General features: G+C 42.3%; 1 protein-coding gene across 2 annotated transcripts in view; it reads left to right on the top strand.

Moving 5' to 3' along the window:
- KMT2C (lysine methyltransferase 2C) overlaps positions 1–24,727 on the top strand; it is a 252,141-nt gene extending 227,414 nt beyond the window's left edge. Inside the window, exons 44-60 of one of the 2 annotated variants that reach the window (XM_069462184.1) lie at positions 1,104–1,316; positions 2,012–2,176; positions 3,603–3,744; positions 3,892–4,039; positions 5,575–5,753; positions 5,874–6,010; positions 7,059–7,308; positions 8,425–8,564; positions 8,972–9,079; positions 10,365–11,484; positions 12,400–12,536; positions 14,113–14,243; positions 14,522–14,690; positions 19,162–19,278; positions 19,660–19,733; positions 20,313–20,421; positions 22,708–24,657. In XM_069462184.1, the coding sequence (XP_069318285.1) occupies positions 1,104–1,316; positions 2,012–2,176; positions 3,603–3,744; positions 3,892–4,039; positions 5,575–5,753; positions 5,874–6,010; positions 7,059–7,308; positions 8,425–8,564; positions 8,972–9,079; positions 10,365–11,484; positions 12,400–12,536; positions 14,113–14,243; positions 14,522–14,690; positions 19,162–19,278; positions 19,660–19,733; positions 20,313–20,421; positions 22,708–22,800 (3,432 nt within the window). In that variant the 3' untranslated portion in view covers positions 22,801–24,657. Of the gene's footprint in view, positions 1–1,103; positions 1,317–2,011; positions 2,177–3,602; positions 3,745–3,891; positions 4,040–5,574; positions 5,754–5,873; positions 6,011–7,058; positions 7,309–8,424; positions 8,565–8,971; positions 9,080–10,364; positions 11,485–12,399; positions 12,537–14,112; positions 14,256–14,521; positions 14,691–19,161; positions 19,279–19,659; positions 19,734–20,312; positions 20,422–22,707 lie in introns of both variants that reach the window. The other variant, XM_069462185.1, reaches the window with a different exon arrangement.
- The last annotated feature ends 273 nt before the right edge of the window (positions 24,728–25,000 follow it).

Here is a 25,000-nt window from a genome sequence, read left to right as displayed (position 1 = left end):
TGAGAAAAATCTTAGGAAGAATAATGTTTTGTGACACATGAAAATTATACAAAATTCAAGTTTGCCCACAAATTTTAAAAGTGTTATTGGAACACAGGCAAGACCATTTGTTTACGAATTGTCTGTGGCTGCTTTTGTATTACAGGGGCAGAGCTGAGTAACCATAACAGGGCTGTATGGCCTACAAAGCCTAAATATTCACCATCTGGCCCTTTGCATAAAAAGTTCACCACCCATGCTCTAAGCCATTTAGAATATAATAGAAACCATAATTTTCAAAACCGTCAAAGATTCAATGCAGAATTCATTAACAGTAACTTTAGCAGCTGTAATTGTCTATAACAAAGAATCAATATTAAGTTTAGAAATAACAGAGCCTGAAAATATTTTTGTGTTTTAAGGTACAGATAGCATTATCTTTAAAAGCCTTTTCAAGGCTTGGCTTATTCTCACTTTGTAAGGACAAAAATAAAGAAAAGGTTTATGTGTTACCATCTAGATTCTCTGCCATTGACTTTAAGTATATAGCCATTATTTTTCAGTTAAATGTATGATTGTGAGCTAATTTGAAGGACCAGTGTTGTTTCCTTTCCTTGCTTTCTGGGGCTTGCTCTTCTTCCACCTAAGATGTGTAGGCTGTAAAGCTTTTCTGGAGCCTGTGAGTTGTTTCCGCAAACCTTGTATTTCACCAGTTCCTAAGGGAACTCAAAGTAACTCACCAAGACCACTATGCAGAGGCTACCACAGTCACCAAAGAGCATTCCCTCCTCTGCTGTGGCCACGAGCCGGAGTGAGGGGCTCTCCTGCCCCAGTGTGGTCAGCATGAGGGCTGACGCTTCGCCAGAAAGGGGTCTGCCACATGTAGGAGTTCTGCTCTTCCCTCAAGCTTACAGCTTACTGATTTCTATATTTGAAAGTAATGTTTGAAGAAAAGGATGATCTTTTCAGAAAACAGAGCACTTGACACCACTGTCTATTTTCCCTCCTTGACTTTTAGTGCCCATGTTAGGAAGATGAGTCATGGGATGGAGCTGGAGTAGCATGAACTGAAAACCAAACATGTGAATAGTTCACTTATTTCTTAACCTTTCCAATTACATTAGCAAACTTTGGGGGCTCAAATGCAAGGTGGTTTTGGATGTGGCAACAACCAGTTGCCAAAAACAGATGGAGGAAGTGAAACCAAGAAACAGCGAAGCAAACGGACTCAGAGGACTGGTGAGAAAGCAGCACCTCGCTCAAAGAAAAGGAAAAAGGACGAAGAGGAGAAACAAGCTATGTACTCTAACACTGACACGTTTACCCACTTGAAACAGGTGAGTCAGTTAAAAATTCAAGGACATGAGAGATCCAATGCTTTTTCAACACTTTTCAACTGAAACGTGCTCTTTATTGTGATAATTTCTTCCTTAAAGTAGAGAGTTACAGGGATGAAAGACATCTGAAGAGAAACCTACTAGACTTCCTATTTCCAAGGATATTTGTGTCATATCCTATTGGCACCTGAAATTTACAGTAATACAGATGGGTTGATAGGTGATGGTCAAGATTTACTTATGTTCAAAAGGAGTAGCCTCAGCACCAGGAAAAAATATCTGTCCCTATTACTTGTGACTCTGGATCCGAGGAAATGCAGCCGCTGGACCCTCCCATTGTAAATGCTAACACCTTTGTAGTCATTAGAGAAGGTAGGAGACAGCGCTCGTAGTGTCACTGGTGGTGCCTAGCCTCAATTTAAGCCCCGGTTTTTCCTGAGCAAAGATAAGAAATGTGTTTTTCTTGTTAGATGCTTGGCAGCATCCCTTTAGGAGAGAGAGGAACAAAGCTTATTTTTAAGGGTGTCTCAACGATTCTGTAGTCTTTCTCACTTATTCCAGCATTTTGATACTTGAAATTTTTAAGTGTCATTTTTCTCAAGCCTTATTTGACTAAGTTGCTTCAGGCTTAGCAAGTTGAGAAACACTCAGTTTTGTTTATCATGTACATTACTCTTAAATGTGTTTTTTAATAGCAGCTCTCTCTGCTCCCTCTAATGGAACCAATCATTGGAGTGAACTTTGCACACTTTCTTCCTTATGGCAGTGGCCAATTTAATAGTGGAAATCGACTTCTAGGAACTTTTGGCAGTGCTACCCTTGAAGGGGTTTCAGACTACTATTCTCAATTGATCTACAAGGTAGGTTTCTTTGCTAAGGTGTTACCTTGCTTCATCTGTGGATAACATACGAGAATTGGCAGAGCTTATCTTGTTTTTGTGCCTGGTTTACAACTGATATTCCAAGTTTCGTTAAAACAAAAGTTCAGCTACAAGGTTAATTTTACCTGGTGAAGTGCTTCTAACATGAACATTAGAAATTTTTATATAGGTAAGAATACAAATTGTGAGAAATACCCATTGTGTATTTCCATGGTAGAGGATATACTTCCTTCCTTAAAACCTTTTATTAACTCTTAAAATGAATCCAAATTCATAGTAAATAGTGGGAATAAAAAAGCATGGTTAGGATTTTACTTTGAAAAATTAAATTAAAATAATTTCAAATGTATTTTATCTAATAATTTAGGTACTTAATTGTAACTATGCACTATGTGTAGACTGTTAATATCAAACCAAATCAGGTTTATCTTTTGGTATTTTTTTAAGCTAAATTTTATGATAGCATCATAAGATATCTTTAATTCACATCTGACTTTTACATAAAAGATCATTTTTTCAAAAATATTTGAGAATGTCATCAGTTTTCCAGAAGCTTCTCTTCTGACATTAATATTAAAATAATTCTTTTTTGATGTTTCATTGATTGTCCTTGTTAGCTTTTCAAACTTTCAGTTAGAAACTGTCTTAACTCTTTTAAGTGCCTGGTGCAAGCTGTTTCCAACAACACTTCATCATCTTCATGAAACCCTGTATCTTTGCAAGATTTGTAATTTCACCTCGCACTTGATTTGCATGGTATTATTGGTAGATTCCAGCAATCCTTGAGAAACTAATAAATAAATGAGAAATTGGTGGCAAATATTAAGCTGAGAGAGATAAAGAGGAACTACATTTGTTAATGATTTAGTCATTTTACTGTTATTGCTGCTGCTTTTGCTTCTTTTAGAGGTCTTAGACAATCCAGATTCTAATATCTGGAATGTGAGTTACAATTATAGGTTTAGGACCACAAATTCTTAAGTTTTTCATAGAACTAGGGCATATATTGAGAATTTAATAAAGGAATTTTTGATAATGTTTTACAAATTTATTGATTGAATTTTAAATTTGTCCTTTGACTATAACCATGAAACTTGGAGAGTTGCATAAAATAGAATCAGGCATAATGAAAATTTACTTCTTAATTTCAAAGCTAAATAGCCAAGCTGGGTGTAAAGTTAGCGTATTGATATGTCCATCAAATCATGAGTATTCCACTAAAAAGCCTCCTGGCCTTGTATGTATTTTCTTCCTTCTTGGTGTGCATTTGGGAATGAAGATGCATCTTAATTACATTTCTGTAGCCTTGCTTTCATGTGCCAAAAATTCACAGAACTAAGTTTTAGCAAGGTCATTGCATATTTGCTCAGTAGCATATAATTTAAAATTTTTTGGTCTCCTGCAGCAGAATAATTTAAGTAATCCTCCAACACCCCCTGCCTCTCTTCCTCCTACACCACCTCCTATGACTTGTCAGAAGATGGCAAATGGTTTTGCAACAACTGAAGAACTTGCTGGAAAAGCTGGAGTGTTAGTGAACCATGAAGGTATGATTATAGCCTCTAAATTTTATACTTCTGAGGAGTGTGCTTTTGCCAGCTGTATATTGTGAAATGGCAGTAGATTTGTAAAGTTCTACCCATTTATCAGTTTTGGCTAAATGTATGTATGGTTTTGTGTTTTTGCTTTTCCAGTTACTAAAACTCTAGGACCTAAACCATTTCACCTCCCATTCAGACCACAGGACGACTTATTAGCCAGAGCTATTGCTCAAGGCCCAAAGACAGTTGATGTTCCAGCTTCACTTCCAACACCACCTCATAACAATCAGGAAGAACTGAGGTAGAAGTTATTATTTCTTTTGTTTTTTTTATGTGTGTATGCATTTAGCGTAATGTCTGTAGGAATAGCATGTAAAAAATTTAAGGAATAAAATGTGAATAATATTCATATTTTGAAGTTTATAAGACATTTTTGCTATTAAACATAATTTGCATGATTTAAATCTTATAGGGACTTAAACATGATAATAATTGAATAGTTATTAAGGCAGTGGAAAATCTCTACTCAAAGTATTTCAAAGATTATTGTCCTTTATAAGCTACTAATGTGATTTATTGGGTTTATTGATGTTTGTAGGTGTCTAAAGTGAAGGACCAGCAGTCGCAGATACCAGAGAATGCTATCATGGAAGAGAGTTTAAGGACTATTCTGTCTGGAGTCTTTTAAACTCTTTTTGTCAATTCTTTATCCCCAAGATTCTAAGTGGGAGAATCAGGTTCCCTTAGTAGATAATCACTACCCAACTCATTAAATCCAGGGGGTTCTTACATACTTCATCCACTTATTATCTCTTCCTTGGAAAATCCCCAACTACCCTGTATTTGGTGAGACATTTACTTAGTCTAAGTCCCTTGTTTTGTCAATGAAACTATGGACCAAAGAGGAGAAAGATTTGTTCAGATTTAGAATCCGGGTCTCCTGTCTCCTGTACCTCACTACTGGAAATCCTCTCCTGGAAATCCAACTACTGGAAAACTTGTTAATAGGGCACAGCACTCCCCTTCAGCAGCTGTGAGAGGCAGCTTCCTAGGTGTTCCTGTTTCATGGCCTGGGGCAGGTGTCTGCTCTACCTACCCCTGGATTTCTCGGGGCTCTGTCTGGAAGCCTTTCTTGGGTCTCCTCCAGCACAGCAGCATCCTCTCTGCGTGACGCTTGAGAGACAGCAGATTCACGGGGCTGTGCTGACTGACTTAGCCTGAGACCTCACTCTTGGGCTCAACAGGAGGGACTAGGCCTTTCTTTTTCTCTCCCCTCTCCTCCCTCTCCTCCCTCGCCCTCCGCCTGTGCCTCTGTTTTTTTTTTTTTTTTTTTCTTCATCGATTAAGAAAAATAAGGGTCCATGAAGCCGCAATGACCAAGTTGCTACTGTAAACAGCAGCAACAGGATAGCTGTTTTCACAGCCAGCTGTATGCAGGTGTGACTGCCTGTTGGATATGTGCTCAGACTGTTCTTTGCTTTTCAAGCCACCGGAGTATTCTCATAGTCTCAGTGATCTTGACTTTTACAAAGGTGTTAGTGTTCATCCTTTCTGTTATGTTACAATCTAAACGTCTTCCTCTTGATGTGTCTTTAAATTTTTATGCTGAAGCTTTTGTTAGAAGGAAACATACCATTTAAATTATTTTATAGCTAAACATATTTCTTATAATTTTTTTCCAAGAGATTCCCTGTTGAACTGATTCATTTGCTACTTCTCTTGTTGCTGTCGCCCGGGTTTCCTTGCTGTTGTGCCTACAGATTCATTTGGGTTGGTGCAAGAAGCCCGCGGTGGTGGATTTGCACGCTTTGATGTGTGTGCATATTCATCTTTCAGGATACAGGATCACTGTGGTGATCGAGATACTCCTGACAGCTTTGTTCCCTCGTCCTCTCCTGAGAGTGTGGTCGGGGTGGAAGTGAGCCGGTACCCGGACCTGTCGTTGGTCAAAGAGGAGCCCCCGGAGCCAGTGCCGTCCCCCATCATCCCAATTCTCCCTAGCACTGCGGGGAAAAGTAAGGAAAATACTTGGCCTTCTTATTTTCTTTACTGTATGCCAATTTACTAATGTAAATCTTTTGATTTTGAAAAGCCATTAACACTCTTTTCTTCTTCTTTTTTTCCTACTTACTAAGGTTCAGAATCAAAAAGGAATGACATCAAAAGTGAGCCAGGCACTTTATATTTTGCATCACCTTTCGGTTCATCCCCAAATGGTCCCAGATCAGGTCTCATATCTGTAGCAATTACCCTGCATCCTGCAGCTGCTGAGGTAAACGATGAAGTGACTTTCTAATGTTAAAGAATATGTCTCCATGTTTAAAGTTGTGTCAGGTGTCTCACAGTGAAACGCATACAAGGGGACGATTAAGGATGAAAGATCAGTGTTAAGAGTAGGACTGATGGTTTCAGACCTACAGACATTTCAGACATAGAAATGGCTAACAAACTTAGGAAAAAATGCTCAACATCACTAATTATCAGAGAAATGCAAATTAAAACCACAGTGAGATACCATCTTACTCCAGTCAAAATGGCCATTGTTAAAAAGTCAAGAAACAATAGATGTTGGCTGCCATTGAATATTGTAGTTAAACGTTAATTACAATAAAAGGGAAGCTCGAGTTCACTTTTTCTTAAAGGATGTATATTTTAGAGAACTCTTTAGAGAGAAACCTTTTCATAATTGTAGAAAATGAAGCAACGAGAAAGAACTTTATCAACAGTAAGTTTTGCACATGTGACGGAAATGTTCTTCAGGCAGCAGCTGCTTTTGTCCAGCACTGGTCATTTGCTGAGGAATTTTTACTCTTTTTTAACTCTGAATTCCATGAAGACATTTCATTAGAGATCAAACCTAATAGTCCACTGACATGACGTTTTGGTTACCAACAAAGCATAGCAGTAGCATGACCTTTATGTGTTCTTGCGGATTGTGCCAGACTCTTGGCCAGAGCTGGAGAGAAGCCCCTGGAAGTGAGGTCTCTGACCAGCTCTGCAATGGACAAGGTTTAGCTATTGCTTGTGGTTGTGTCCTTTATACCTGTCAGATGTTAAGGTAACTAAAATAGTTTATTGTGTTCCCAAATATTTAATGTTAATTGGAATCCTTCTATAAAGATTTCTGTTTATGAAAGCTTTATTCGGATATTGGTCCATTAAAATGCTTTTTTCCTGAGACTTTGAGTCTGAATAAAAGTCATTGGATTTTTCTTGCAATGTATGTATTATGAAGATAGTATTTATCCTAAGTATGTATTTCTTCAGTGGTTTACCGTTGCTTTCTGGGTGAGTGACACAATGTTCACATTTGGTTTTAGAACATCAGCAGTGTTGTGGCTGCGTTTTCCGACCTTCTTCACGTTAGAATTCCTAACAGCTATGAGGTTAGTAACGCTCCAGATGTTCCATCTGTGGGTTTGGTCAGTAGCCACAGAGTAAACCCAGGTTTGGAGTATCGACAGCATTTACTTCTTCGTGGGCCGCCTCCAGGATCTGCAAACCCTCCTAAATTAGCGAGCCCGTACCGGCTAAAGCAGCCTAATGTACCATTTCCTCCAACAAGCAATGGTGAGCTAGCAAGCTTTTTGTTAACATCAAATACTTAAATCAAAAGTTAAGCTTTAGTCTTTTTAAAATTTCAATTTAGTTTTTTGTAAGTAACAGGTAACATGTTGGTGTGTGATCCTTGGTCAGTTAACCATCTGTGGGTGTTCTGTTTCTATGGTGTCATTTGACCTTTAGTGCTTTGCTATGTATATTATATCATGCTGTTGACCCGGAAGTACTCGTGTGCCAGCTTTCTGCACAGACCCCCAAACCCCGCCCACTGTGCTTGTACCATGTGGTGAGAGCGCTCTGCCCTCAGGCTCGCTTCCCTCTGGTTCTACTTCCGCACCATCACCCAGGGCCCTCCTTCCTCTGCCCACAGAGGTGCCTGTGCCAGCCGCCTCTGCGAAGGGGAGCAGCGTCCTCAGCCCGGCCGTGCTGCGGTGTCCCTGCCCTCTCTGTGGCAGCCTCCCCACCAGGCGCTCAGCCTGGCCCGGCTTCCTGCTGTCTTCTTGCTTGCCAGTTTCCTTGCAGTCCTGTTTCTGTCCTTACCCTTCTGCTGGAATTTAGTGGCTTCTCAGTTCTCATCTTTGAATTCCTTTTGAAAGTCAGTCTGTGTTGGATTTTTGAACTCTTAGCTTCTAGTTGCTTCTGTCACTTGCTTTTCTCCTGTTCCTTCCTCTCTTCACACCCTACCTAAATGGCACTCTCTGAGTGTGCCTCATGCTTTCTCATTCCCAGTTATGCTTATTTAAGACTCTCGTACACATACCTCTTTATCTTTCATAAAATGTTTTTGTATCATCTCAGCTCTTAAACAAAAGTAATCCCTCTTTCCTTTTGACTCCTTTGCATTTAGACTGAATATTAATATATCTTGGCGACTTGGTTTTGTTAGATTCTTCTGTTATATGAGCATTGTTTTCCCAGTTGTTTTGAGAATAGGCACGTTTCTTTATTTCTACCCCAGTCTCATGTAATAGCTGCCCTTTAACCATCACTTAGAAGATAAGATTTTTATTATAGAATAAATTAATGAACTATGTTATAATAAGTTGATGTAGCATAATTTTACACCATGTACCACCTTGTGTCATAGGTCAGTTTTAATTACTAACTAAAGTTGATTGCCTTTAGGTCTCTCTGGATATAAGGATTCTAGTCATGGTATTACAGAAAGTGCAGCACTCAGGCCACAGTGGTGTTGTCACTGTAAAGTAGTTATTCTTGGAAGCGGTGTGCGGAAATCATTCAAAGATCTGACCTTTGTAAACAAGGTACTTTACTATTCTATGACCTCACCTCCTACCCTCAGTAAAAATGTCCTTGGCAGTGAAGACTTCATTTGTGGTGGCACGATAGGGCACGTTCCTGCCAGTAGATGAGCATATATTAGATGTGTTTGGGCTTAACACCAAATAGCTCCAGCAAGCTGTTAATCTGAATAGTATGAGGGCCGCATATTTTAAAATAGAGTGAAATATGGACAGTATAGTTTGGTTTTGTACATTTATTTTCTCTATGGCTGCATTATTATATGCTAAATACTGGGACATAGTTACCTTTTTTATTATATTTTTAAGATAGAGAACCACTCTCACTTTTGAACAAACATAAAAATCAGTGCATAGATTCTGTTTTTATTAAATTTTGAGATCCCCACACATTTCTTTTTGCTTTTCAGGATTTCCGAGAAAATTCCAGGAGAGTGGAAAAGGACGTTGTTTTTTGTAGTAATAACTGCTTTATTCTTTATTCATCAACTGCACAAGCAAAAAACTCAGAAAGCAAGGTAAAATTAGGATAATCTCAACTAATCAATAATGTATGAGTGATTTCTGTGTTCTGGGTATATGTTAATGAATAAAACGGATATGTCCCCTGCCTTCATGGAGCTCTTTGTGTCGCAAGATCCTCAGCAGATGCTAATCACGTGGAGAAAGTGAGCTTCCAACAGTCTTGATCTGTGTCGCTCTTGACAGAAGTAGGCAGACTAAATTACATTTTAAATGTTCAGAATTAAATAGAACATTGGTACTAAAATCTTTAGTTTTACTAATTCAGGTACAGATATATTAATTAACATTTAAAAATTGCTTTTGTTGATCTTATCTCAGTTTTGAGAGAAAACCTCACCAGAGACAGACCGTTATGGAAAAGGTCTGCTTTACTTGATTTGTATAGTTCAAGTGTATCTAAATGTGTAGTTGATACCAATGATATATTTTTAATCATTTGTGTTGCAGGAAGCTTTTTTCCTCTATGGTCATCAGTAATGGTGGCAGTCAGTAATGGTGGCAGTCATTCCTCCAGGTGGCTGCTCCAGTGTATCTTTCACAGAAGGATGTTCTGGAGAGTCTTTTTTAACAGGCAGTCGTCTCTAGTATACCTGCAATACAGTCCAAGCTATATGACAGATAAAATTTAGACTTTAAATAAAAATATATCGGCCTAAATAATAGAAGGAATTGTTTTTTCACCGGATAGTTTGTCAGCGTGTAATTGTTTCAGTAGCTGGATCAGAGCTGTGGAGCCTCAGGAAAAAGCCAGTATGGTTTGTTTGTGGACGGGGCCTCCTTCCCCTTCTCTGATGTTTACGCCAGTTGGTTGAGCCTGAGCTGAACAGACAAGCATCTCAGAGAGTGGAGGTGGACTCGCAGGAGATGGCATTGCCACATTCGTATTTGGTTGAACAAAAAACACTATTCCACTGAACAAATTAAATTAGCTAGTTCTTATGACAGCATTGATTCCCACGCCCTCCCCCAGAGCTTAATAGATTTAGAAAGGAGGTATCCGAGAAGGTTTAAGAGCAGCGTCTTCTCCAGGGTTATGGCTTTGTACAGAAGGCATGGCAAGGACGCACAGGCGTGTGGCTCCTGCAGCCGCCTGCCCCTGACGCCCAGGTGCTCAGCATCGCTGCCCAGCGCGAACGCGCACCGCTCGTCCTGGCCTGCCTCTTCCCTCCAGCCACGCACCCTCTTACACCATGTTGCTCGGCTGCTTGTTTCAGCAAGAACTGTTTGCAGAGCTTGTGAATTATTTTTCTTTTCTGTGGTTTTCTTGTTACTGCCCAGGAGTCCACTCCCTCGTTGCCACAGCCCCCTATGAGAGAGACGCCTTCCAGAGCGTTTCATCAGTACAGTAACAACATCTCCACTTTGGATGTGCACTGTCTCCCACAGCTCCAGGAGAAGGCTTCTCCCCCCGCGTCGCCGCCCATCGCGTTCCCTCCTGCTTTCGAAGCGGCCAAAGTGGAGGCCAAGCCAGATGAGCTCAAGGTAACGGTCAAGTTAAAGCCTCGGCTAAGAACCGTCCATGGTGGGTTTGAAGATTGTAGGCCGTTAAATAAAAAGTGGAGAGGAATGAAATGGAAGAAATGGAGCATTCATATTGTAATCCCCAAGGGGACATTTAAACCACCTTGTGAGGATGAAATAGATGAATTTCTAAAGAAATTGGGCACTTCCCTTAAACCTGATCCTGTGCCCAAAGACTATCGGAAATGCTGCTTTTGTCACGAAGAAGGTGATGGATTGACAGATGGACCAGCAAGGCTGCTCAACCTTGATTTGGACCTGTGGGTGCACTTGAATTGTGCTCTGTGGTCCACGGAAGTCTACGAGACTCAGGCTGGTGCCTTAATAAATGTGGAGCTAGCACTGAGGAGAGGCCTACAGATGAAATGTGTCTTCTGTCACAAGACAGGTGCCACCAGTGGCTGTCACAGATTTCGATGCACCAACATTTATCACTTTACTTGCGCCATTAAAGCACAATGCATGTTTTTTAAGGACAAAACTATGCTTTGCCCCATGCACAAACCAAAGGGAATTCATGAGCAAGAATTAAGTTACTTTGCAGTCTTTAGGAGGGTCTACGTCCAGCGGGATGAGGTACGACAAATTGCTAGCATCGTGCAGCGAGGAGAACGGGACCACACCTTTCGTGTTGGAAGCCTCATCTTCCATACAATTGGTCAGCTGCTTCCACAACAGATGCAGGCATTCCACTCTCCTAAAGCGCTCTTCCCCGTGGGCTATGAAGCCAGCCGGCTGTACTGGAGCACTCGCTACGCCAACAGGCGCTGCCGCTACCTGTGCTCCATCGAGGAGAAAGACGGGCGCCCGGTGTTCGTTATCAGGATTGTGGAGCAAGGCCACGAAGACCTGGTCTTAAGTGACACTTCACCTAAAGGTAACCTCTGCTCTTGATGTGCTCTGCAGAGCTAGTAATGCTGTCAGGCCAAAGAATGTCTCATGTCAGTATCGCCACGTTTTCTCTCATGTTCGTTTCATGTTTATAACAACAGATTGGACTCGTGGGTTTTTCATTTGCAGGTGTAAGTCTTAACCTCTTTGTGTTACCGCACCTTGCTCTCTTTGCTATACAATTTTCTAAATACTTTCATAGTCACTATATGTTTGAACATAAGAGTTGATACAATAAATCTGAGAATGATTTGTAGATAAAGGTGGCCTGTCGTTTACATTGAAGACCTTCTTCTTAATGGCAGTTTCTAAAAAGCAGGAATCGTATATAAAGCATATTGTGTACGCTCTAGTCTCAGGAGCATCAGGTGTTACGTAAGTTCAGAGGTGGAAGTTAGACACTCACTTTGGACCTAGGCATGAAGTCTGGATTGGCCTTTTATTGATGTAGAAAGCACTAGGGAGTTGGCTTTTTTAAAGTTGAGCGGTTTGGAAAAAAAGGTATGAAAATGCTCTAATGATAATTCCAAAGAAAATATTAATTTAACATTTTAATTTAAATCTGAGGGGAAAGGAACATATCTCAGATATTGCTAGTTGGACTAATCATTTTAAAATCTAGTATGTTATATAGCCAGTATGAAAGTGAATTAACTACTTGTGTGAATTTCAGTTATATTAAACTTTTTAAAAACTTTTATTGCTTAATGTCCTTAATGTAACATTAGTTTCCCCAAAATTGCATAAGGTCTTTAAAATAGCTTTCATTTAATAAACAAGTTAGATTATTACCCAACAGATTTTATTTGGAAATTAGTTAATCTTTGGTTATTCTTCATTTACTCTTGTTTTTATACTCTATTCTGTTAGCTATAAAAATCACTTTTTTGTCCATCTGTAGGTGTTTGGGATAAAATTTTGGAGCCTGTAGCATGTGTGAGAAAAAAATCTGAAATGCTGCAGCTTTTTCCGGCGTATTTAAAAGGAGAAGATCTGTTCGGCTTGACTGTGTCTGCCGTGGCACGGATAGCTGAATCGGTGAGTGTCTCGGCTGGGCTCTGAGTTGGAACTGCTTTCCTCCTTCCGTGTGACCATGGACACATGCTGTGATGTTCGTGATAATCTTCAGAAAGTGACTTTGCCCCGTTCCTCTTAAAGAACGTGGCATTGGTGATTGACCGGGAGACCAGGACATGTAAATACACCCTCAGTGAGATAGTTAACAAACTCGGGCTCTCCTCAAGGCCGGAGGCAAACCAGGGTGAAGCACAGCAGCCTGGCGCAGCCTGCGGTTGTGCTGGGTGGGGTAGGCATCCTCCTCCCCTTGGCTGAGCTCTCGCACACCTCAGAATGTTACTGTGCCCATTTCCTGACACTTCAGTGTTTATGGCCACTCTCCTGCCCTCTTCTTAGGCTTAGTCACCAGAGGGCAGTGGATTGCAGTGGCCCTTTTTTTTAATTAATTTTAATTATTTTTATTTTTATTTTTTTTAAGAGATAAGGTCTTGCCCTGTCACCTAATCATAGCTCACTGCAGCCTCAAACTCCTGGGCTCACGTTATCTCCCTGCCTCAGCCTCCCGAGTAGGTAGGACTGCAGGTACGTCCATCGCACCCAGCACATTTTTAAAATTTTTGGTAGAGACAGAGGTTTTGCAGTGTTGCCTAGGCTGGTCTCACAGCAGTCCTCCTGCCTTGGCCTCCCAAAGTGCTGGGATTACAGGCCCAGCCCAGCAGCACGCATGATGTCTTCTCTGACAGCTCTTTGCTTAAAATATGTTTGGCAGTGAGTCTAACTGAAACATATCTACACAATACCTTTGGAAAATTGTGATTATAAGATTTTGTTTTCAAGAATAGCATCGTTGATGTGTGCTTTGTTTATTTTTTTTTGTTTTTGTTTTTTGGAGAAGCAGAGGAAACCCCAAAAGCCACCAAGATATAAGCCTGCTTTCTTTGGAATAGCCAGGAAAGAAATATAGTCATAAAAGATACATATCATTTAAGAATGTATTCAAAGTCACAAGAAAGATACTCTAGAAAAGACCTTTAATACATAAGTTATTTTGTGAGTAAACCTGAGGTTACTACCTGTGTTCTGTGCTCCTGGGACATGGAAAGTGATGACCTCATCATATCAAATTGCAAGAAGTGAGAGATGATCAGGAAAGTGCACCCACCAAAGAAATGATTTTTAACTGTTTTTTTGTTTTGTTTTGTTTTGAGACAGAGTCTTGCTTTGTTGCCCTGGCTAGAGTGCAGTGGTGTCATCATAGCTCACAGCAACTTCAAACTCCTGGGCTCAAGCGATCCTCCTGCCTCAGCCTCCCAAGAAGCTGGGACTATAGGTGCTGCCAGGCGTGCACCATGATGCCCAGCTAATTTTTCTGCTTTTTGTAGAGACAGGATCTCACTGTGTTGCTCAGGCTGGTCTTGAACTCCTGGCCTCAATTGATCCTCCTGCCTTGGACTCCCAGAGCGCTAGGTTTACAGGTGTGAGCCACCACGCCTGGCCTACACGTTATTTTTATTGTGGGCCATCCTTTGACCAGCTCAAGATTATCTGTAGTCTTGATGATATAGGTTAACTGTTTGTCTATTTTGCTTCTTTTCAGCTACCTGGGGTTGAGGCATGTGAAAACTATACCTTCCGATATGGCCGGAATCCTCTCATGGAACTGCCACTTGCCGTTAACCCCACAGGTTGTGCCCGTTCTGAACCTAAAATGAGTGCCCATGTCAAGAGGTTTGTGTTAAGGTATTCTGTTTAACTTCACATGGTACAGCCCAGGGTTTCCGGGCGTGTAGTGGTTTTTGTGCTTGATTTGTCTGCTGCTTACAAACCCTGCTGTCTGGCTGCGTATGTGTCCAGCTACATCAGAGAGCTCGCCGTGTGTCCTGCTAGGCGGCTTTCCATGTATGTTGCTGTCAGTGAGAACTTGAATCCACCTGGCTTTGGGCATTATTCAGAGGTATCTTCAGTTTTTCTTTTGTTTTTTCCTGTCGATATGCCACTGTCTGCAGGCCTCACACCCTGAACAGCACCAGCACCTCAAAGTCATTTCAGAGCACAGTCACTGGGGAACTGAACGCACCTTACAGCAAACAGTTTGTCCACTCCAAGTCGTCACAGTACCGGAAAATGAAGACCGAATGGAAATCCAATGTGTATCTGGCCCGGTCTCGGATTCAGGTGAAGAAATACTTTGTGTTGAGGAAGAGGATGGGGTGGAATCTGGAAATCTGAAGATGTTGATGGTCCAGTATGTGAAAAATGATTTCACGTGGCCACAGGGATAATATTGTGTTTTTGAAATCGTATCAAGTCTTGTCAGTTTGTAACACTAGTAATTCAGTGTGTAGTCTTGGAGCATGGCGGTTGAATTCTCCAAATGGAACGCTGACCTTTGGAATCCATATTTCTGCATCTCGAGAGCTCTTGAGAAGTAGGTAGCATTGAATTTTGCACTCACTGGATTTGTGGAGAACTGTTTCAAGCACTTGTGAAAAATATAAGTGAAAATATTTTCAGAAGGTACTCCAGTTTTGGAGGGTACCTTATCTTTTGTAAGCCATCTTTTCACGAAGTGAATTACACATGTTTCGTAGACCGTGGGCTGTCTTACAGGCATGCCACCTGTAGTCTGAGCACTGCGATTTACATCTGCAGTTCACACTGCTGCGCTGCAGACCTCCACCTCCAACTGCCTGTTCCACGTTTCTCCTTGGGTGCCCCAGAATGCAGTTAGGAAGCTCCCACTTTGCAACTGCTCCAGTCCTGCTCATCCTTCAGGTGCCTTACGCAACTGAGTGGTGCCACTGTTGCTTACACTGGCCTCCGTGTCCCCAAATCCACAGCAGCATCAAGTTCTGGTGGTCTTTGTTCTTAAAGTTCTATCAGGTCCACTCTCAGGCTCTCAGCCCTGCTTTAACCCACATCTCACTCGTCTACACCACTGCAGACCTGGCTGTGTCCTCTCATCCAGTTCCTACTTAGAAGCCAGTGAGTTCTCTTTAAAATATAAATTGGGTCAGCCAGCATTCCATTGTCTCACTCATTCAGATTCTTGTTCCTTTTTGTCACAACCCTGTCACTTTCCCCTAGAAGTTTGTAGGGACTTCTCTTTATTCTTGATATTTGGACAGTGCACAAAAACATGCCCGATTAGGGTCTTTTTTATGTGCCGTGGTCCTCGCCTGATGAGCCTTTTGGTCTGGACCGTTGTGTACTTCAGTCTGAGAAATGTTTCTTGTATTCATTCTTTTGCAAGTTCCTTCTCTGTTTTCTTTTTGCACCTATAGACAGATACTGGATCCCTGAGATTTGGGATCTCAGTGTGGACCCCAGACTGGCAGCAGCAGCAGCTGGGAGCAGGTTTTGAAGGTTTGGGGCGGGTGATTCTTACGGACTCCAGAGAAGGATTTCTGTCTTCTGCCAATACTTCTTTCCTATGCCCTTTGTTTTTGGTTTCCTGTTCTCTTTGCTCTGTCTGAGACTTCCTCTACTTTGTCTGCTAATCTGTCTTATGCATTTTTTAAAAATCAGCTAAGAGCTCTTTCTGCTCTTGATCTTTTTGTTGGAAATCTTGTTTTTACGTTATGAATACGGTATCTTTCCCTTCTCTCTGCTGCTGCCCCTCTGTGTCCATCTCTGTCCTCCCCTCTTTTCCATTTTAAATGTTTTGAAATAGTTCATTCACTCTTGTACCCATTCTTGTTTTGAGGAATGTTCTGTTACTGTGATTTTAGTGTAATCTTACCCATCACCTTTTTGTCGTCATTAACCTGAATCATTTTTGAGAGTTTTGGGGTTTTGTCTCTTTTCTCCTCTCATTCTACCAGCCTCCTCCTGCTCACCAGGGGATCATGTTAGTGATCTAGTGCATACCCTGTATTTTTCCATGCTGTTATCTTAGAAATACATACACATCTATGTACACATAAAAAACGAATCATGTTGCATACATTTTTCTCCGTCTTCCTTTTCTCATTAATACTCAAATGTGCTATAGATGAACTCAGAGGTCATTCTCTTTAATGGCCATGTGATGTTCCATGAAGTTGATGAACTGTAATTAAACCATTCGACCACTGATGTGTATTTCTTTTTTTTTTTTTTTTTTTTTTTTTTTTTGAGACAGAGTCTCACTCTGTTGCCCAGGCTAGAGTGAGTGCCGTGGCGTCAGCCTAGCTCACAGCAACCTCAAACTCCTGAGCTCAAGCGATCCTGCTGCCTCAGCCTCCCGAGTAGCTGGGACTACAGGCATGCACCACCATGCCCGGCTAATTTTTTCTATATATATTTTTAGCTGTCCATATAATTTCTTTCTATTTTTAGTAGAGATGGGGTCTCGCTCTTGCTCAGGCTGGTCTCGAACTCCTGAGCTCAAACGATCCACCCACCTCGGCCTCCCAGAGTGCTAGAATTACAGGCGTGAGCCACCGCGCCCGGCCTGATGTGTATTTCTTTACAATTTTTCCCAAGCCAAACAGTGTTGCTATCAATATCTTATATTCTCGTGTATTGATAGTTTCATCCTTATGGGGTATAGTCCCAAAAGTAAAACTTCTGTGTAAAGGTGTATGTAATTTTCATTTTAGTAGATATTGCTGGTTTTCTTTTAAAAAAGCTATAAGTGCACATTTCTTCCTACAGTGTCTGAGGCTGTTTTCTTGTCTTCTCCTTTGTACTAGGTGTTACCACTTTTATATTTTTGTCATTCTGATAAGTATAGACTGATACTGTTACCTTAATTGAAATTTCTAACTACTGGTGAACGGGCAGCTTTTCATGTTTAGCACTTGCATTTGCTTTCCTGGGAATTTCCTATTCATATCCTTTGTCCATTTTTCAATTTGTAACAACTGGCACTATTGGACATTTTTCCCTACAAAACACCCTTTGCCTACCCGTAAGTATGGTATCTTTTTTCTTCCAAAAGTTTTAATGTTTATATAAATAAAAATGTATAATTTTCTATAGCTTCTAGTATTAGTCAGGACCATAGATTATGTATGTATACTCTTCGGTATACATACATAAGCAAGTCAATTTACATTTACAGAAATTTTGTTAAGACAATTTAATTTTCTTCCATTGGATAACCGGTGTTGAAGCACCATTTAGTAAATAACCCATCCATATGAAACTGAATTTTAATACCACTGTTACTACAATATATTTTCATGTGCACAGGGATCCATTTGCATCTGTTTGGAATCTATTACTTTCCATCGATATTCTTGTCTGTCCTTAAACCAAACTATATTAATCTCCATACACACTCTTTGTGTGTGTCCTGGTTCATTCACTTCTGAGTCGTATCTGGAATTGAACAGATAAACTGCATAGGTTTTTGCAGAAGGTCAGTCGGTTTACTTGCTAACGTCTCTCACGTGGGTGCCGGTGCTCCCCACCGTGTGCGCCGCGTGGTGCTCCCCACCGTGTGCGCCGCGTGGTGCTCCCTGAGGACCGTGTCTGGGGCTTCCCCAGGCGGCACCCGATCCTCCTCCTCTGCTTCTCTGCTGCACTGCTGCCCTCTGGTCAGAACTGAATGCAGAACACCAAACTGGGACAAGAAAATACAAACATGTATGGAAAGTATCCATATTTTTTCAATCATGTTGTTTTTCCAGAATCTGCAGTGCTGTAAACTAGACACAGTGCGCTGAGTACGTGATTTATCTGGCCACTTGCACGGACAGTGAGCTACGTCAGTGTTTCAGCCAATTCAAATTCTCGTTTCTTTCCCAGCCTCAGACTTTTGTATTAGGGGGAAAAAAATTTGCCTTCCCTAAGAACTTCATTTGTTTCCAACTTCCTTGTTAGCAAAGTAACCTTTCCTGTTTCTCCTCTTTGCCCGGCTCCTAGGAAATTCAGAGGCAAATCTGAAACCTGGTTATAGTATTAATAATTCCTTATAATTGGCCCTATTTCTATTGTATTGAATTTACTGCCACTAGGCATGGTGGCACATTGCCTGTGTTGCTATCAATATCTCATATTCTCGTGTATTGATAGTTTCATCCTTATGGGGTATAGTCCCAAAAGTAAAACTTCTGTGTAAAGGTCTATGTAATTTTCATTTTAGTAGATATTGCTGGTTTTCTTTTAAAAAAGCCATAAGTGCACATTTCTTCCTGCAGTGTATGAGGCTATTTTCTTGTCTTCTCATTTGTACTAGGTGTTACCACTTTTATATTTTTGTCATCCGCCCCAAAATTCCCTGAAACTCTACTTGAAAAAAATAGATTGATATGTTTGAAATAGTATTAGAATAAAATAAATACCATAAGTCATTAGCTTATTTAGTTGGTGGGAATTCAGTGTTATGTGGAAGATAACATAGCATAATAGAAAATTTGAATAGCTAATCAGCAGAATTACTTTATAGATATACCCTAAGAATTGAGTATAAAACAGACATAGCAATAAGGTAGTGATGGCATAGTTTTAAGTGGTAAGATTGTTAAATTTTTAAATTTCAGAAAACATCATATTCAATAAAAAAAAAAATTTAAGTTGAGGTAATACCTTAAGTATTGCTTCTGGTAAGACCCAAGGGTAACACCTTGTAATGGAAAAAAGAAAGCAGATTTGTCAGATAAATTGAAGTATGTAACCACGGTTTTTTGTTGTTTTTGTTTTTGTTTTTTAATTGCAGGGGCTGGGCCTGTATGCTGCTAGAGACATTGAGAAGCACACCATGGTCATTGAATATATCGGAACTATCATTCGAAATGAAGTAGCAAACAGAAAGGAGAAGCTTTATGAGTCCCAGGTAGGTGTCTGGTCCCGGTGACCTGCCGTCCTCTCCCTGCTCCCGCGCTGACCCGACGCCCTGACACACACAGCCGAAGGTGCGAGGCCTCCAGTGCTGACCACGAGCCCTGTCTGCGTGGAACTGTATTTTTCTCTTTTCTCTTTCCATCAGTTTTATCTTTTTCAGTTGGTGTTAGGTGCATAGATGCAACTACAGATTAATGAGCTTGGCTTGACAAAAGCTTGCTGATTCCGTGTCACTGTCACCCGAGTGCGGTCAGCAGGACGTCCGCTGCGAGGGTGCTCAGGGTGCTCTTGTTTGGACTCAGTTCTCCTGGTGTGGACACAGACACGCCGGGAGCCCCGGGCGCTCACCCAGGCCTGCTGCCTTCTCTTCCAGAACCGCGGCGTGTACATGTTCCGCATGGACAACGACCACGTGATCGACGCCACGCTCACAGGGGGGCCTGCGAGGTGAGACAGAAAGGCGCATGGCAGCGTGGGGTCCTCTTGCTCGGGGGTCAGTGCCTGTGGAGGGAAGAGTTCTGGAAGAATTTTTATTTAAAGTTTGTATTTGTACCTGTTCTATTAACAGGCAAATAGAAATGTCGTTAGCAAAGAGTTTTCCCCATGAAGTTGAAAGTTTTAAAAGCTTCTTCCTCGGCCGGGCGCGGTGGCTCACGCCTGTAATCCTAGCACTCTGGGAGGCCGAGGTGGGCGGATCGTTTGAGCTCAGGAGTTCGAGACCAGCCTGAGCAAGAGCGAGACCCCACCTCTACTAAAAATAGAAAGAAATTATATGGACAGCTAAAAATATATATAGAAAAAATTAGCCGGGCATGGTGGCGCATGCCTGTCTGTAGTCCCAGCTACTCGGGAGGCTGAGGCAGGAGGATCGCTTGAGCCCAGGAGTTTGAGGTTGCTGTGAGCTAGGCTGACGCCACGGCACTCACTCTAGCCTGGGCAACAGAGTGAGACTCTGTCTCAAAAAAAAAAAAAAAAAAAGCTTCTTCCTCGAGTTGTTTTATAATTACCCGCCTTGGTGGCTTGCAGGTACATCAACCATTCATGTGCACCCAATTGTGTGGCCGAAGTGGTGACTTTTGAGAGAGGACACAAAATTATCATCAGCTCCAATCGGAGAATCCAGAAGGGAGAAGAGGTAGGAGTGTAAGGAGTTGTGTCTGCCATGTGGTTCGTGTGTTGCGTGTGTGGCGGTTCACACCTTTACACAGGTAACTTGCTCAGTTCTTTTCCAGTTTTTTCTTGCTGTAAGAATTCTCCGTGTGGTAGGTCAGATTTGCCACCCTGTCCCAGTTCACCCTCGTGCGTCCAGGCGCCACCGCCTTCCACGCGGCAGCTCTGCGTTTGCGTCACCGTCCCCCGCCCCCCATCTTCTGCTCGCAGGTTCGGCGTCCCCATGCCCTCCATGGCACCATTTTTATATGTCTTAGGATCGTTTATTATCCCTTAACCTGGACACACTTTGACAGCGCCGCTTATTTAAAGATTGTGCCTGTCACTGAACCGATGGTTGGAGAGCATCCTGGGATGGCCGCCGCGGGCGTCCCTGCAGCTTCCTGGCTCTGCGGTCGCGCCGTCGGCCGCGGCAGCCACCCTGGGGAGCCGGGTGGCTGCAGATCACTCGCACCCACACCGCGCGTCCGCACGAGCCCACAGTTTCACGCCAGCAGGTTCCAAAGAGTTTAAGTGTTTGGTTTCGTTATTCTTCAAACTGCTGAATGCTGAACTTGGTCTCACGAGATGACTTCAGCGCAGCGTTTCACCTGTTAAAATTATTACTCTTTTGTCCTTTTTTTTTTTTTTTTCATTTTACTGTTCTCTCTCCATTTCTGGGTGATGGATTATTATTAGTCTTAATTGCCTTATTTACATTTCTCACCGTGGTCTTTCACAAACGTGATGAGCACCTCAGACCAGGTGCCCCGGTTCTGCAGCTGTTGTTCGCTGCGAAAGCTCTGATGGAGCAAGCTGGTGTCTGGGGGACCCGCCCCCGGGGTGAGGGACCCCCACGTCTTGTTGGCGCCCCGAGCCCTCTCGTGAACCGAGCGGTGGGATTATGCCAGAATTTTTGGTCACCTTTTTGAAATCTCCTTCTTTAACCAAGAGTAAGGGTCTGACTAGACCCAAGGCCCGTGCACGTGTAGCAGGACGGCACGCGCGAAGCCCAGCCTGGTGCCGGGTGACAGGGCGCGACTCGGCGGCTGCAGCAGACCCCGCCGTGCCCAGGCCCGCTGCCCCTTCCTGCTGGAGTGAGCCGTGACCTCGCTGGGGCTCTGTTGTATTTTCTGCACAAGGGAGAAAATAATTTCCTTGCAAAGCTCCTGTAAGAACTCAGCAAATGCCTAATAAAAGGTATCATTGCTAAGAATAGCTACTTAGTAAATATTGGTTTTTTTCTGTGTAGAAAGTCTTTCTAAATAGTGTTCTAGAATATTTGAATGAGAAGTGACCCTAGAGATTATTGGTCCTCACTTTCATTTTGCAGTGCCAGGATCTCGGGTGGGAGCCATAGGATGATTCGGAGTTGCGGGAGCTTGTGCTGTGGGAATCTCCCATCTGCCGTGCCGGCAGGGGCGGGCTGAGGTGTCACTAGCAACCGGGTAACCCCTAGGGAGAGACGTCTGTCACCGATCCTTAAGTGAGGAAAGACGCCAGCGTTTTGCAGGCAAGGGGAGTTCCTCTGCCCAAACGTGCACGCCCCACTCCGCACGGCAGGGGAGCTGGAAGCTTTCTGGGGTTTGGGGACTGTAGGACCTCTTCCCACCCAGAGTGTCCTTTCCACCCACTTGTAGGGTATGGACAGCGCTGTGAGACATCACAGAGATGCGGCTTTCTCCAGCCAGGCCACCCTTTCTCAAATCTGGCTCAGCTTAAAAATGTTGCCTCTCTCTGGCCGGGCGCGGTGGCTCACGCCTGTTATCCTAGCACTCTGGGAGGCCGAGGCGGGAGGATCGCTTGAGCTCAGGAGTTTGAGACCAGCCTGAGCAAGAGCGAGACCCCCGTCTCTACTAAAACAAAAAAATCAGCCAGGTGACTCAAAATAGGAAAAAGAATTAGCCGGGTGTGGTGGCACACCCTTGTGGTCCCAGCTACTCAGGAGGCTGAGGCAGGAGGATCACTGAGGTTGCTGTGAGCGAGGCTGACACCGCGGCACTCTAGCCTGGGCGACAGAGCGAGACTCTGTATCAAAAGAAAAAAAAAAAACAGCCTGTCCTGTTCCTGTCCAAGCACAGTGCTGTGGTTGCCTTACTTCTGGAGGTTCCTCCCCAGGGTTCCATTGGAACCTCAAAAAGTCAGGTATTCCTTTGATTTATGTCTGTTTTGTTTGCTGGTTTTGAAATGCTAGGGAGATGTAGGCAGACGCTCCTTCATTTATTGCCTCCCCTTCCTGTCCCGTCTTACCCTGTGTCTTTGCCGTGGGCAGCTCTGCTATGACTATAAGTTTGACTTTGAAGATGACCAGCACAAGATTCCGTGTCACTGTGGAGCTGTGAACTGCCGGAAGTGGATGAACTGAGATGCATTCCTTGCTACCTGAGCGGGCGGCTTGTCCCTTGGAAGAGACGATTCAACACACCATTGGAATTTTGCAGACAGAAAGATGTTTTTGTTTTCTCTTTTATGACTTTTTTGAAAAATAGCTTCTGGGAGTTCTGATTTCCTCAGTGCTTTAGGCTAAAGCAGCACCAGGAGAAAGCTGACGAGGCGGCGTTCCTGAAGTGGCTGAGGCGGAGCAGAATTACAGAATGGTCCAGCACTTTTGCTTTTTTTCTTTTTCTTTTCTTCTTCTTTCTTTCGTTCTTTTTTTTTTTTTTCCTTGTGGGTGGGTTTTGTTTTGTTTTGTTTTTTTAGTCTCACTAAGGAGAAACTTTTACTGGGGCAAAGAGCCGATGGCTGCCCTGCCCCGGGGCAGGGGCCTTCCTATGAATGTAAGACTAGAATCACCAGCGGGACGCAGAGTGCTGGCCACGCCTTAGTGAAAGGGGCAGGCCCTCTAACTTAAGATGTTTTTAAATAAAGTAGACACCACTGAACAAGGAATGTACTGAAATGACTTCCTTAGGGATAGAGCTAAGGGATAATAACTTGCACTAAAATACATTTAAATACTTGATTCCATGAGTCAGTTTATTGTAGTTTTTGATTTCTGTAAAATAAGAGAAACTTTTTGTATTTATTATTGAATAAGTGAATGAAGCTATTTTTAAATAAAAGTTAGAAGAAAGCCAAGCTGCTGCTGTTACCTGCAGAACTAACAAACCCTGTTACTTTGTACAAATATGTAAATATTTTGAGAAAAAATACAGTATAAAAATAGTTATTGACCAAATGCTACCAGGCTCTGCAGCAGCTCGGGTGCTTATACAATGCTCCTCGGGATGTCACAATATAATTTTGTGTTATAAAATACGCCATTATAATTATATAATAACCAAAATTTCAGCCTAAAGTCTTTGGGGTTTTTTGAAACTATGATCTATTAGTACTTAATTGTTTTATACACCTTACTTCTGACAGAACAGAGTGTATGCTATGGCTACAACTTTTATAGCTGTTTTGGTAATTTAAACTAATTTTTTCATATTATATTGTTGCATCCCTACTTCTTCAGTCAGGTTTTCTGTGCTTACGATTTGTGATAACTGTGAATAACTGCTTAAAAATACACCCACATGGAGGCTGAATTTTTTCTTCAGCAGAAGTAGTTTTGATTAGAACTTTGTTTCAGGCCACAAAGAATCATGTAAACATAGGATCATGTAGCAGGAACTTAAATCTAACTCTTTAGCCTTCTATTTAACACAAAAATTTGAAAAAGAAAAAAAAGAGATGTGATTATGCTTGCAGCTGCAGGACTCCGGCAATAGGGTTTTTGGAAGATGTAATTTTAAAACGTGTTTGTATGAACTGTTTGTTTACATTTCTTTAATAAGAAAACACACTGTTTTGTGTTTGCTTGTAGAAACGTAATCAGCATTTTGAACCAGGTTAGCTTTTTATTTTGTACTTAAAAATTCTGGTACTGACACTTCACAGGCTAAGTATAAATGAAGTTTTGTGTGCACAATTCGGTGGACTGTAAACTGTTGGCATATTCAGTGATGCAGTTCTGGACTCGTAATGTATATGGCATGATGTATTTTTATCTTACAGAATAAATCAATTGTATATATTTTTCTCTTGATAAATAGCTGTATGAAATTTGTTTCTTGAATATTTTTCTTCTCTTGTACAATATTCTGACATCCTACCAGTATTTGTCCTACCGGGTTTTTGTTGTTTTCTGTTCTGTATAATAGTATCTAATGTTGGCAAAAATTGAATTTTTTGAAGTATACAGAGTGTTATGGGTTTTGGAATTTGTGGACACAGATTTAGAAGATCACCATTTACAAATAAAATATTTTACATCTATAAAGGTGCCTTGAGTTTCTGTGAGCTCCTCTCACACCCGAATTAGATGAAATCTAGCCGGGAGTCCGCAGCGCCGCCCCGCGGCGGTGGCGTCAGTGTGCCCAGGGGCCCCAGGCCTGGCAGCGCGCTGAGCGGCAGGAGGCTGGGTCAGCGAGAAGCCAGGATGGGTCCCCTGGGTCCCGCTCGCTCAGCCTGTGGCAGCCGTGGGCGGGGAACACACAGGGACGCAGTGAGGCTGAGTGGGCCCCGCGCTGGGCCGGGCAGGTGGCCTTGAAAGGAGGGTCGGCGGTTTCGCAGTGGCC

This window comes from Eulemur rufifrons, chromosome 29 (assembly GCF_041146395.1).
Source record: "Eulemur rufifrons isolate Redbay chromosome 29, OSU_ERuf_1, whole genome shotgun sequence".
NCBI classification, from domain to species: domain Eukaryota; kingdom Metazoa; phylum Chordata; class Mammalia; order Primates; family Lemuridae; genus Eulemur; species Eulemur rufifrons.
This window is presented reverse-complemented; position numbering and strand designations above follow the sequence as displayed.